Consider the following 15,896-nt stretch of genomic DNA (forward strand, 5'->3'; position numbering starts at 1 on the left):
AAATTTTCTACTCAGTGATGTTACTGAAAATCAAATTATTTTTAAACAATGCAATTTTCTGTAATGGAAATGTACAGTCAACACAATATCATAAAATCTAATTTTTTTCACATGATTTCTACAAAAGTATTTGCAATTTCATTAGAGTTTAAATTGAGTTATTTTACTAATAATGTATCAAAACTGGTTTTTAGCCAACATCCAGTATTTATTTCTGAATTTTAAAACCTCAAATTACTAAAATATAAAACAGGAACTTAAGAACTTCAACATGTTAAAATAGGCAGAAGAATAAAGTACTTTGGACAAATGAGTCTTATTTACAAGATTATAACCATTTATTTTTATGATTATGAAAAAATAGTGAATGATGATAAACCCCTAAAAGTTGATAATCCTCCTATAAAGTAGTCCTGAGGGAAGCTTCAAAAGTAACTATAAGCGTCTCTCTGGTAAGAAGCATTAAAGGGGGAAGAAAGTTTAAAAATGGATTTAGAAAACAAATCAAGCCAACCAACAACATAATTTTTTCATTAGCTCACTAAACCATTTTAGGGTCAGACTGTGAATACAATAAAAGGAGGGAAATTGGTGGAAGAGTGGATTTCAGTGGGAAAAAAATAAAGAAGGATAGCACTTGATCATCACCCTATTTGATCACCCAATAAACAAGCAGAAATATATACGGGGTTGTATGATAGGTTAGGAGCACATAGAGACTGTGTGTGTGTGTGTGTGTGTGTGTGTGTAACAGAAAACTAGTTCACTATATAATCAATTTTAACATTGCACTGCAAATAATCTACACTCAAAAAAATAAAATAGGAACAAAAGACAGCATTACACATCTGACCTATAGATCAAATAGCAAGAAGAAAAGCAGGACTTTCCCGGGATTCCATCTCTAGAGGCAAACTTAATTCCAGAATCACGAGTTACATAAATATTTAGATACATCATTATGTTCTCCTAAAATCCTATATAGTGCTCAAGCAAGAAAACAAAAAAAAACTAAGTTTGAGAGGGAAATGAGTATCAAATACAAAGGCACCACTTAATACACTCTAAGAAATAACATGTTATTACACAGTAACTCAAGTCTCTCAAATAAAATATTCTAATATTAATAAGTAGCATATTGTGAATTTGCCACTACTTAAAACTTTTATTTCCAAAATCCAAATGGGAAACCTACCTCTCTTATTCACAGTATTATTCAAAGTATCAGAAACTTTTAAAGGTGGAAAGGAATGCATACATCAACCTGGTTTATTATCCCCAAGATAAAATAATGTGTCCAAGATTAAATGGCTAGTTAATAATGAAGTCAACAGTAAAATCAAGTCTTCAGAGAGGCAGCACAGGGGTCTTTACACTGCAGTGTAGATTTCTCAGTCACTGATTCCCAAAAGAAAAACTTAAAATCCTGTTTCACAGTCTCTAAGATTCCACACAACTATTCCAGTTCTTCACAAAGTATTTAAATAAAACATATACTATGACCAAATACAACAGCAAAATATCACATTTTAAGAAGCAGTTTGAGCATTTTCAATGCAAAAGGGTATAATCCATTATGAGACTATGAACTCCAATCACATACTCAGTTTTAGTTTTACTTAAACCAATTCACTTCTAGGGCTACGTACTCATAAATTTTATGCTTGTTTATCTTCTCTTGGTTAATTCTGAGAGAAATAAGAAATAGTTCATCATTCGCTTAGATATGACCTTTTGGGAAATTATCTCTTAACCTCACCAGTTTACTAATGAGTCTGGGAACACCATGTATACTTTAATGGCAATTCTTTGATCTAATTTTCTATTTCCTATTCTTATTTTTTTTTTAGTTTTAGGGATTTTTGTTTGTTTCTGTAGAAAAGGCTCTAATCTTTTGACCTTTCTGTGTGTAGAACACTTTTAGCTTGATCCTATTTTCTCTTAATTGTTAACCAAGAAATGTCATCTGTTTTGATATCCTTCCAAGAGATGGAGCTGTAGAGTTCCTCACAGAAACAGCAGGTGGTAACTGAAATAAGACTAGCAGAGGAGAGGCTGAAAGCCTGTGCTCTGAAAGCCAATGCCATCTTTCAAATCAAATTAGCACAAAGAAATATGAGTATATAAGTACAGTGAGCACCTAGTAAGGCACTCTGAGTTCCTCTAGATTTTATGAGGAGCACTGTAGGAAAATTCAGATACAGAAATAACACAAAATACAATAAATCCCCAAAGTATGACAGATTATAAAATAATTAAATTTATAGTGAAACTATTCAGTATTCTATCTTCATGAAAATAAATTAATCTTCATTTCTTTTAGGAAATAGAGTTCACATAGGAAAGAAATTATTTATTCAGTCAAATTATCTTTACAGTTCTATTCAAGATTTAGTAAGAGCCAGCCTGGTAATACATGCCTGTAGTCCCAGCTAATAAGGAGGCTGAGGCAGGAGAACTGCAAGATCAAGGTCAGCCTCAGCAACTTACTGAAACCATGTCTCAAAATTAAAATTATAAGGGAGGGGGAACTGGGGTACAGTTCAGTAGTACTGCCCTTGCCTAGCACCTGCAAGACCCTGGAAGTTCAAACCCCAGTACTGCCCCAAAAAGAGTCAATAAGAAAACTTACTCTAGATGAATCATAGGAGGGGCTTGGTTGACCACCTGTTCCCCAAGATGATGTACCTCCACGTTCATCCATACCTAAGGAAAGAAAAGAATGAAATACATAAATCCAAAAGGATATTTTGGTGGATGTTTTTGGTATGGTATAGCACAGAGTATAATTCAAATTCAATAAGTAAACATGCATTTCTGTGGAATTTGCTGAATACCAATCCTTGCCTCAGAAACCTGGAGAAAATAAGTTACTTCAGAGTACCTTCATCAGTACTCCAGTATTCTCTAAGTGATACCCGTGTAATTATGGAGTTTCGGAACTAAAATATTTCTAGACTTCTCCATTTCTGCTCCCAGTCATTGCTATTCCTATGAGTAGATTCGAAACTTTTTCTAGCTTAGTATTGCCTACATGAAAATATGAAACTTTGGCTCCTAAACCACAAAAATATGAATGAAGCAAGTCAAATAACTATCAATTTTATAAAACTGATTTCTATCAGATCAGTCATCAGATATTCCTAAATGGAGAGATCAAATTAAGTCAAACTGTATCAAACCAATATTAGTTATATCAAAATTAATCAAAACATGACAACTTACTCTTGTAATGTTGTTCTTCTCTAAAATTACACACAACCTAATTCCAAATAAACAGAACCACTTTTATGAAAGTCACAATAGAAAACTCAAAGTGAGAGATAAGTGACCATCACTAATAAAACAATTCATTATGTTTCTTAATGAAATTTCTTAAGCTTGGGTTTCATTATTTTACCTCCCCCTCAATTCTCAGATAAAGTTGCAAGAGTTGAAGATGTTCTAATTTGGTCATTTCGGCCTTTTCTTTTTTGATAACTCCAGTTTTCCCATCTTTGATTCCTAGGAGGGTACATTTTCCTAACCCCTTTTTAACTTTTTTTCTAAGATAAATATAAAACACTGACTTAGCTTCATTTGTGCATGTGAAAACCTAGTTGTTACAATGGCAACAATCTGGTAAATTTAGGCCTTCTCTCTCTTTCAGAATATTCCTGGAAGTCCTCTGCAATTTAGGTAAAATTGTGGGTGTGATAAATAAAATGCCACAAACTCTCTGGTAACTTGCCATGGTTCCCAAAGTCCTTTTATAAGACATAATTACCAATTCAAGGCATGGGTAACAAAAAAAAAAAAAAAAAAAAAAAAAGGAAAAGGGGTGTGAGTTTCCAAAGCAGAATGTCCTAATTAATAATTCAGTTCTTAGAACCCTATTCTTTTTTTGTAAGTCTATACTTTTTGTACCAAGTGATTAAGGTATGTTTTAATAATTCTTTAAAAAAAGGGGGGGGGGTTAAGAGAAAGCATGGTGTTTCATTCAGTAGTTATGTATGTCTGTGGTTTCACTTACCCTGGTGAACTGCAATTACAAAATACTAAATGGAAAATTCAACAAATAAATAATTAACTTTTTAATAACTTTTATTACAAGTATATCTAATTGTTCTATTTTACTATTAGTTGCTGTAACCTTTCACCGTGCCTAACTTAAAAATTAAACTCTCTGGTAAGTATATATATGTATAAGGAAAACAAGTATATACAGAGTTTGGCCTTAGAATATATCCCCTGCAGCTAAGAGGGAGCTAGTGTACAGATAATATTCCAGTTATAATTTCAACTGAACCAGAAGATTTAAAAACAGAAATTATATATAAAAATTCAGAATGTTCTGTTCATTCTTGAAGAATTCTTAATAAAGTTTCAAATTTTAAGAAAAGCATCTACTGATATGGGAAGTGTCATGTAAAAAATACTTTATGATCATCTCTCCAGTATCACCAATTACCTATGAACTATGTTCCAAGCATTTTCTTTATAATCAACACTATAGAATGGCAGACAGAATTCCTATGAAACCCAAACAAAAACAAAGGCTACTATTCACTTACAAAACCCACTAATATATAATGTTACATGAAAGTGCAAATAATTTTATGAAAATTTATAAGCAAAAATATCACATTTTCATTGATCATATAATGAACTTATTTTGATTAGTCCCATTCTAATGAAAACAATCAGACCATAATTAATTCTTTATATAATTAAATTTTCTTATAGCAAATGATTAATAAATGTAAGGCTTCCGTGTTATGCTGAATACATTTTGTAAAAGAAAATACAGAAAAGAAGGGTGCTAGCTACATATGAATCTCAGGCAAAATTAAAGAGAGACATGAAATTCTCGAAAACCACATACTCTATTTTCATTAAGTGGTTCCAGTTTCTTCCACAGAGAAACATGCAGATTAATTAAATTAAATGGTAATTAGGTAATTGAACCACCAGCTAAAGAGCACTACATATCACTGCTCTTGGACATGGCAAGGGGCTTAAAGGATGCTATAGAATAACAAGGATCTGGCTAGGTTTAAACTCAGAGCTCTGTACTTTTATTGTTAACATATTCAGACTCTAAGTAAATGGTCGTGGCTGGCACTGACAAAGACAAGAGTCATCTTTTCGTATCAATGACTCTTTTTTGCTGAAGACAATGGATGTATAAACACAGAAATATGACAGGAATAATAAACCATCGAAAGCTTTAGCCTAAGACCAAGGTAAGCAGAAAAAATAAATTTAACATAAAATATGAACTTCTTAAAACAAATATTATACAAATCAGTCAAAATCTGATAAACAAGAAAATACACCACAGTTACAATACAATGATAAGGAGGGGGCAACATTTCTGTTAAGATGTATCTGAAAATATGTCATTCCCATATATTTTCTTTCATTTGCAAGTCTAGTACAGACATGTCAATTCAACAATTTTAGAGAAGCTAGCTCCTTTACAGACTTAATTAACAGATGTTAGAGAAAGTTTAGAAATAACTGAATGGTAGAAACAATTTGAGTATTGTTGGAACTTTCTAGTAAGTTAATCTATCCTGTTTCTATTCAACAGCATTTTAAAGGAGTAATCAATAATGTATATACAAATTAAATGTTCCTTTCCCTTTTAAAATCTTTAATATATATAGAATTTCTTAGTATCTGCCTTTCTGAATGGAACCAATTTAAACAAAATCTAATGTTTTTATTTCATGTGCCTCATTTAAAAAAGCATGGTTACTTTTATTTAGTATTTTCCAGTAAAGAATAAACATGGAATTTTAGCTTCTTTTTAAAAAATCTTTTTATTAGTTGTTAATGAACCTTTATTTATTTATTTATATGTGGTGCTGGAGATCAAACCCAATGCCTCACACATGCTAGGCAAGTGCTCTACCATTGAGTCACAACCCCAGTCCTAGGCTTCATTTTTTAAACCATGATTTGTGAATTTAATGAAAGCAATCTGCCACCCTCAGTAATTAAAAGCAAACCAGAAATTATACATATACCAACATTTCTCTAAGAGGTTGGGACCTTTGAGAAGGAACAAAAAGTGGAAACTACTTTTCAAAATGTCAAAAAGTAAGATTCTTTGAGAAACAGATAGTCTTTATCTAGCATTAAATTATTCCCTTTTCAATAAAAATCTCAAATACAGTCTACCTGCTTCCTTATTACTGCCAACACCACCACCATTTGTTTTCGAGTGAGGACTCAATCTACAGTCAATCATAAAATCATCTCACAGTTTCTAACCCAATCCTTCCCCTTCATGGTGCTAAAACAGAGTCCTTCCTATAGGTTTTTCTAAGTTTTCATCCATTACCACAAACTAGAAGCAAATTCCTTTTGAGGGAAATGATTTTTGTATGCCCTAAACAGCTGAGGTTCCCCCACACCACCCCCAGAGGCCCTGCAAAGATTATGAACACTACAGAGTTTGAGCACTTGAGGGAGGCATTACTCAAGATGTGATTAGGGAGCTGGGACAGTAGCTCAGTGGTAGAGCGCTTGCCTCACACTTACAAGGCACTGGGTTCAATCCTCAGCACCACATAAAAGTAAATAAAGATGTTGTATCCATCTACAACTAAAAATATTAAAAAAAAAAAAAAAGATGTGATTGGGTAAAAGGTTCACAAAAAGGCACAAAGCTGCTGACACAAAAACCCTGTTTCTTCTCCTCAAACTTGTCCCTGGAAAATCGAAGGCTGCGGTAAATAGAGAAGGAAGGCTGGAACTGGGAAAATATTTTACATAGTAGTGGAGACTACCAAGCTGAGAAACAATGAAAAGAAGAAAGGAAGGAGGGTAGTAATTATGATATCCCTACAGCAAATGCAATAAGAAAACAAGTCAATATGGCCACACTGCTTAGGCATCATGCATCAGAGTCCAGCCCTGTGGAAAACGAATACATATGGAGTTGGGAGGAAAAGCACAGGGGTGCACATATACCTTTATTCCCTCAATCTAGCAATAAAATCAAGTTTTTTATTCTAGCAAGTAAAACATATTCCAAAAATAGCAAACTCCAGCACTGTCACAAATAAGTGATAAGTAATATGCTCTGCAGGATTACCATCTGCTATAGGCGGATTCAATAAATGATTGGATGAGAGAAATCTGATTGGAGATAACTATATCTGATAACCAAAGCTGTGAAAGTGTCTGTCTTCAATAGTTTTCTTTATTCAATTGTTCAAGTAATGATGATATTCCTTTAGATAAGATTCAAAGGTTGCAATAAACTTACATAATACCCATCTAAACACCCACCACCAACATTTTTCATTGTAGTTTTTAGATTTTTAAATACACATGAAATAATCTATCAATGTGTTCTTCCTGAATTTCACTACAACACAGGATAAATTAGAATAACAAGTTCTTTGTTATTTTGCTGCAATTATTTTAAAAAGGTGGAAAGGCTAGGGAAATGTTAGTATCATTTGTTAGTATCAAATGTTAGAAATTTAAGAAAAGATATACTGCCTTGTCTAAGGTATATAAGTGGTTCTGAAGGTTTTGCTTTTATTTACAAGAGATTCTGGGCAACGAACTGTCAAATAAAAAAATCTAATTTAAAAACAAAACACATATGTGAGAAATTAAGTCCTGTAAAAAGATTAGAAGGAATTGGCTTCTCAGGTCACCTTTTAAAATTCAAGTACAGTTTTTGTTTGGCATTGTTGAAAACAAGGATTTACAAATACATATTCTCCATTAAAGTCTTTAGTGACAAAATACAGTGAACTATGATACCAAATGTCTCATCAAGAATATGACCAATTTTGAAAATAATCTCCAAAGAAACGCTATTGTTAATAGCCACATTACTGTGATATAAATGCCACATAAAGGTTTAACTAAACATGGAAATCTACTGATTTAATTTTTAAAAAAACAGGAAGATATAGAGCCATAAGGAAATGCCAAGTCCCTCTAAGAAAAATAGGAACGACCCGATGACCAAGAATTGAAATTAACAAGTTCCCGGAGGGCAACTTGGGAATTATTTAGTGGAAACCATCTAGTGACCTGATAGGAGATTTATTCTGTCCAAAGAAACATAAAAATATTGAACTCTCTCTGAAACTCCTCTTGAAACAGCCATCAAGTTTTTGGTAAAAGGAAGGGTCTTCCCACTGCACCCGAGAAGCAAGTAGAACACTCCTCCCCAGTTTAAACACCAAAGCCTTGCACCTACGCAAGTGTCACCTGTGTTCTTCCAGAGATGCTAAACATGATCAATTCGATTAAAAAAAAGGGGCGGGGGTGATACCTCTGTGATTCTGAATGTAGCTCAGCCCCCAAACAATTCACTTCTCAGTCTCAATGGTAAATCTAAGATTTACCTTGTAAACATCTCCAAATCTGATTTTGGCACCTTTTTAACATAACCAAATCATCTCTAACCTGGATTACTGTAACAGCTCCTAAATGGGGTTCCTTTTACTTGCTTTTCCTATAGTCTGTAATCTCTACACAGGAATCACAATGGCCTTTTAAAAACAAATCAAATCTTGTGCTCTGTACTAATGGTTGCTTCCCATCAAATTTCAAATCTAATCCAAAGGCCTATAATGTTGTACGGGTTTCACCTCCCACCTCTCTGACCTCATTTCCTACTATTCTTTCTCTTGGAACACTCTATTTCAACCACATGGCCCCTGCTTTTTTGCTCAAACACATGAAGCACACTCCTTCCTTGGCGTCTTTTCACTTATGCTTTCCTCTTTCTTAATAAAATGCTTCACATTACACATCTAAATGGTCTGTTGCCTTCATCTCCTTTTCAGATTTCTGCTCAAGTGCCATCTTGGGTATAAGGATAACTGTTTTGACTTTTTCCCCAGACTGAAAGATCCACAAAAACAAGAATATATTCTGGGACTGGGGTGGTTCTAGCTCAGTGGTATAGCACTTGCCTAGCATGTCACAAGTTCCATCCTCAGCACTACTAAATAAAATAAAATAAATAAATAAGTAAATAAATAAATATTGTATCCATCCACGACTAAAAATATTTTAATTCTGTGTTTTTTTAACTATTTATATTTTTGGCACCTAAAATAGTGTCTGGCACACAGCAGGTACCAATAAGTATTTGTGGAAGAACGTGTGTATTTAGTAAAAATAATATAATTTAATAAAATAGAACTAAAATTGGTTCAGCACTTATTAGCTTACTATTCTTTGGTTCATAATCAAAACCAATATTCTAAAAAACTAAAAAATATTCTGAAAATTATACCAAGAAGCAGTTAATCTGTAAACAACTATGTCACAAGTAACTACCCCAAAGAGCAAAAAAGCATTAGAGAAACTGAAGTCCTCATTTGCTTGGCAGCTAAACCACTCCGGAGACAATGCCGTATTTCTGAAATGATCCTGTCACATGACCTAAGAAAAATCACTCTGTATTAACTCTCTTACATCTCAGGTATGCTGGCATAAGTGGCATTTTAAATTAAATTTTGTATATTGAATTTAAAATATATATAAAGTTTCATATCTTCATCATGATATTTACAAATGTGATTAGAAATATAATGATTCTCTGAAATTCAGTAACTCATCCTTCATATTCCTCTAACCAATCGGTTACTCATATTATTTTTACCTCGGCATTATTATTCTAGTAACTATTTCATTTGTTCTCTTCACATACACAGTTGCTCAGGTTTTATTCTTCTATCATGTTCATTCTAATTCACAGTTAACATTGTTAATACACAAATCTTGCCACAAATACAAGCTGGATCAAATACAATCATTCTTCAAATGTGATCCTTTGCCACTCCACGAATAAAACCACACTCCAGAGCATGGTATTCTTCCAGGTTGTCTCAATCTACCTTTTCAGATTCACTACTAACGCTTCACAAACTCAATCTCCATTCTCAAGACATTAATCATTCCCTAAACATGTGAAGACTGATCAAACATTCATATTCTATCTCCACTATTTCCTAGCCCTAGAAAATCCACCCTAATCTTTTCTCCCACCTATTGAATTTATGTGATTCAAACTAATATTAAATGCCCCTCCCCTGTGAAGTGTTCTCTACTAATTCTAAAACAATCACACTTCTTTTCAGAAATTAATTTGCATTTATTTTGTCTTAAACACAAAGGACTCTTACAACATATATCCAACCAACAAAACTTTACAGCATGGAACATATTTGTTCATCTCTGTATTCTTCTGGTACCTAGCAGAAGTGTTGTATTCTGCATTTAGATGTCTACTGAATAGTTAAGGAAATGTAAAATTAGTGCACTCACAAGACAACCTGTCATAAGAATTTGGAAACAAAAAAGGAAGCTTAAAAAGACTAAAATAAAACAATGATGTCAAGCAATCTGAGTTTTCAAGAATTAGTAAAATAATAATTATTATTATTTTAAAGGAAATATTATTTTAAGGGCAGATTATAAAGATGTAGGGGAAATCTTAGAAGTGACCAGAAAACTCTGCTTTCAATATGGTACAGTAAGCTCTTACAAATAGCTACAATAAATTCTGGAGACAGATAGAAAGACACACATACACACAATTTTTCCTCAGTGTCTATGGGGTACCAGGATAAGTGAGTTGCTTTTTAATAGGTCTCAGAGACCAGAACAGGTGAGTTTCCCATTCTGAAAACTTTGTCCTGCAGGCAGGCATCCATAACCTGAAGCTACTACAATTACAACAGAAAATCCATTGTCTTTCTGGCCTGAAGAAAAAGAGGACAGAGCCAGGACAACCACAGTCACCAAAAAGGACAGAATTCCAAAAGGAAAAAAGACAAAATAAAAGGCGGGTACAAATTTTTGGTATATATCTGCTCCAGTCTTTAGGCCCATGTTAACAGGGCAGGTCCAAGTCTGTTTGCAGCGGACAAACAATCAAATTGAGATCTGAGCAGTTGCTATTCTCAAACAAGTTAGAATTTCACTTTGAGTTTACCCAAATTAAAGGCTCACTAAAACAAAGAAAACTTCTTGAAGGAACATGAAATAAACCAAAATTTCCACAAATAACATTGATAATATCCCAAATTCCTTGATAGTAAAATGTGACTCAAACTCAAGTGAAAAGAGGTTAAGTTCAAAATGACATGTTGGGATTTTTAAACAAGGACATTAAAACTGATACTATAAACGTGCTCAATGAGGAAAGGACATATGTTTGCAATGAATGAAAAACCTAGTGATCTCAAAATTAAAACACTTTTAAACAGCAAATAAAATACCTAAAATAAAATTTCCTAGAAGGGCTTAAGAGAGAATGGAGACAACAGGATAAAGAGTAAGTGAATCTGATGACAGATGAATAGAAATTATTCAACTGAAGAGAAAAAAACGATGAAAATAAAATGACCAGGGCTTCAGAGACCTAAGGGAAGATACTAAAAGGTTAACCATAGGTATAATGACAGAACCCAAAACAAAAAAAAAAAAAGGTAGAAAAAATATTTTAATGATGACTTACCCCCAAAATTCACAAATGTGACAAACTTACCAATTAAAAACTCTACTCAGTCAAAATCAAACGGGTCAAATACAAAGAAAACCAAACCCGGGCATATCAAAATCAAGCTGCTGACAACCAAAATTAAAGAGAAAATGATCTGAAAGAACTATATTACATGGAGAGAAACAATTCAAATTACTACAAACTTGTCTTCAGAAGCAATGGATGCTAACAGATGTTGGGAAAACATCCTCAAAAGTTGGGGTGGGGCACGAAGAGAGGGAGAGGGAGAACAACTATCAACTAGATTTCTAAGCCTAGCAAAAGTATCCTTCAAGAATAAAGATGAAATAATGACAATTTCAAGTGAAAGAAAATTTAAGAATTCATTCCCAACTAACTTGGGTACAAAATATAGTAAGATAAGTTCTTCAGGCTGAAGGAAAATGTTATCAAAGGGAAACCTGAATCTTGAGAAAGGAAAAACAAGCACTGACACAGTAAATAAAAAGGTGTGTTTTAATGTCTTTAAAACAGCTGTTTTTAAGGAAAAATAACATTCTCTCATAGGAGTCACAATGCATTTAAATATAATACACAAGGTAGTAACGGGATAGAGGAAGATAGTAAGTGAACCCATAAGATAAATCCGTAAGGTCAAAAGATTTCTGCATTTTAAGTGAAGTGGTACAATATTAACTCTAAATAGTCTGTGAAAAGTTAATGATGTATTTTAACAGCTCTAGAGAAGCTAACAAAAACAAAAGGCAGAGGCATTGTTAAAAAGTCAGCAAAATAACTAAAATGGGAGTCCAAAGAAAAGCCAAATGCCAAAAAAAGAATGAAGATATAGTGAAACAAAATACACAGAAAACAAATAAATTAGTAAGACCTAAATCCAGTCACACAATAAAACATTCCATTTTTATCTAGAAGAAAGAGAAGCAATCAAACATACTCCTTCTTTCAGGGACAGCACACCTCATTGCTCTGTGAGCTCATAAAGTTCATGCTGCTGCTCTTCTTGAACAAGGCAACTATATTTGGGTTTGGCGGTTAGAAAAAAGATGAAAACATTACAATTGCACTTACACATTAAACAAAAAATATAGTGTTTTACCAATGTGAAAACTGCATACAAAGGTTTTTTGTTTGTTTTTATAGTACCCATTATGATCATAAGTCAATACCAATAAAGCAGTTTCTATATAACTATCAAGTACATTTTAGTGAATTTTTGCTGATTACCTAACACAATATGCTATTTAAAAACAGCTGTGTGAGCAATTACTATTCTTAACTTAATTCTACAAACAATTCTATTCATTTCCTGTAATGAGGCCCCTGTACTCCCTGTGTTCAGGTCTTAGACCATTAATTCCTATAATGGCAACATACTCTGCCTCTCCAAAGGAACTCCATAAAAATATTCCTTTCATATTTTCCCTATATTAAAAAAAATCTCTTCCTTATATACCTTTCGAATTACTAATCATTTTTTTCCATATTTATAAAATAAAATTCTACATTCACCACTTCCATTCCTGACCATTTACACACTGTAATTTCCTGCTATCCAGCCTCTTCCTAGACCATACCAGCAAAACCTAGTGTCAGACACACACCAGGTTCTTGGTGAATATTTGTCCACAGGATAAAAATGAATTCTTTCAAGTTATCAAAAGCATCCTAATTTTAAAAACATATATATTTATATATATAAAACATCTATATTTATATATATAAAAACATATATATTTATATATATAAAATAAAGGCTGTGCTCTTGGTCTTCATTTCTTGAGTCTCTATAGCAGAGATCAGCAAACTTTTTACCAGACAGCAAATATTTTAGGCAATTACAGGCTGACTGCTCTCCATACCAAGTCCTCAACTCTACTACTGTAGTGCAAAGCACTACATAGACAATATGTAAACAAGTAGGCATGGCAGTGTTCATAAATTTTATTTATGAAAACAGACAATGAACCATGGGCTGTATTTTCCCCTGTTCTAAGATATCTGAAATTACTAACTACTTGGCCTCTCTCAGATTTAACCTTTGGGTCTCTCTCTATCCTTTCACTTCTGTTAGGGAAAGAAAAAAAAAAAAAAAAAAAAAAAAAACGAAAGCACCTGTCCTTCATTATGTGTTGTGATTTTATGCTCTAACCCTTGGATGGCTCGTTTAGTTTTATGATTTTGTCCTCTTTGAATGATAAATTTCCAAATGCACATTCCCAGTACATTCCTAGTCTTAAATTCAGTTCTGCACTTTGGAAATGAATAGAATTGTTTGAAGAATTAAGTTAAGAATAGTAATTGCTCACACAGCTGTTTTTAAATAGCATATTGTGTTAGGTAATCAGCAAAAATTCACTAAAATGTACTTGATAGTTATATAGAAACTGCTTTATTGGTATTGACTTATGATCATAACAGGTACTATAAAAACAAACAAAAAACCTTTGTATGCAGTTTTCACATTGGTAAAACATTGTATATTTTTTGTTTAATGTGTAAGTGCAATTGTAATGTTTTCACTTTTTTTCTAAATTCCTATTGAAAGCATTCATTTTGAGTACCTTGCTGTAACTTAAAAGTCATAATATCTAAAGCCAAATTCATCAAGTAACTTTCCTCCTATGCCTCTGGACAATATCCCACCCTTATTAATATTTCTAACACCACAAGTAGTACTATAATCATCCAAGTCAACCATATTTGTAAACTGGCATCATCTTTGATTCCCCTTCCCTTCTCTCTCCACTCTCCTTACAATTATTTTTTTCTTATGAATATCTCCTGTCATCTTTTTACATTTTTACATTTGTGCTCTTGTGCTGTATATCTATTTAACTCTTGTGCTAGAGACCCTCTTAATCATCCTAAAACACAATTTCATAACACATCACCTGCTTCTAATATAATCTTCCTAAAATACTCCTCCAAAACCCATTACTCCCAGATTTAAAAGGTAAATCAGCATTTTCAGTGCTTCACTGTCAAGAGAATAAATCTCAAATTCAACCTGAAATGGAATGCTTATTCTAATCTGTTCCACAAGTGTTTATTGTAAACAGTGCTAGATTTTGTCCCTCCTATGTTTAAAACCTTTGAACATCCAGTGAGGGTCTAACCCTCAGTCAAAAAAACGTTAATTTTCTTACTACGGCACACATTACTGTCATCATGCAGGAAGGAATACAGGCACTGGGAAAAGATGATAAAGAACCACAGACTCTGTCTTCAAAGAGTGACATTCTACTGTCTTACCATTCGAACACGCTAGGTTACACTCAACTGTAATCACAAGGCATATTAATACTTCTACATGGTTTCAGTCATGAATATTTCATGACTCTTAAGTGTTTCCATCTCACCACTTAATTAAATCTCACTAGTTCAATGCTCACCTTAAATTCCACATTTTTTGTACAACTTGTCCAGCCTCCCTAACCCTTATTAAGTTCTCCTTAATACCAGTATCATGTTTATAAATCTGTATCATACAGAATTTATACATTGTTTCTTGAGTCAACATCAAATAACATGTCTCAAATTAAGAGTAAAGACCATTTTCAGTTCTTAAGCTGTTATTACCTATAATATTGAATAGTATAATAGTACTAAAAGCAGCAATAAAAGTTTTTATATACACAATGACACTTCTACTCAATAAAAGAATTGGTTTCCTAGTAGCAGATTTAACCTTTTACTTACCCACTTACATTCATTTCACTCCTGATAAACACCATGATTTTGCAAGGCAGTTTTTATAAAGGAAACAACTGATGACCAAGAATCAGAACAAAAGTAAACACACCAAAAGGGCACTCAGCTGAAACCCCTGACAAATTAGCACAGTGCTCTAATGGAATAAATTAGAGCACTCATGCATATTTATTATTGTAACATGTATGCAAAAATTATTGCCATGAACAGATTTCTAAATTTTCAACTATTAGAGTCTAGACCTTAAAAAAATAAAGTGTTTTAAGAATATTCTCAGTTTATAAGTGAATAGTTTTATCAATAAGCTCTCCCAACATTCATTTTATTTTAGAATCAGTTAAAATTAGTTGGAAAAGTTGGTCTTTATCTATGTAAATAAAGCCTTGAGAATAATCAACCAATGTAATTACACTAGAGAAGAAACTAAACTCTTCAGAAATTAACAGAAAGCAAAACTTTTATAACGCATTTTCTACATTTCCAACACGAAATAAAAAACTACTAGATGTGTAGAAAAATAAAAATTTGACCATTAGTCTAGGAAAAAAGTGTGCCATGCAAACATACAGAGATGACACCAATGCTGACATAAGAAAAATTTTAAAGCAGTTATAAATATTCAAAAAATGGTTAAAAAAATGAATGAACAGATATAGAAACTCTGCAAACTATTTAAAAATAGCATTCT

General features: G+C 32.8%; 1 protein-coding gene across 13 annotated transcripts in view; it reads right to left on the bottom strand.

Annotated features, from left to right (window-relative positions):
* Tcf12 (transcription factor 12) overlaps nucleotides 1-15,896 on the bottom strand; it is a 355,814-nt gene that overhangs the window by 204,292 nt on the left and 135,626 nt on the right. For all 13 annotated transcript variants that reach the window (XM_047539600.1, XM_047539603.1, XM_047539606.1 and 10 more), the window contains one exon: nucleotides 2,633-2,706. In XM_047539600.1, coding sequence (XP_047395556.1) covers nucleotides 2,633-2,706 — 74 coding nt within the window. The remainder of the gene's footprint in view (nucleotides 1-2,632; nucleotides 2,707-15,896) is intronic.

This window comes from Sciurus carolinensis, chromosome 2, assembly GCF_902686445.1.
Source record: "Sciurus carolinensis chromosome 2, mSciCar1.2, whole genome shotgun sequence".
Taxonomy (NCBI): Eukaryota; Metazoa; Chordata; class Mammalia; order Rodentia; family Sciuridae; genus Sciurus; species Sciurus carolinensis.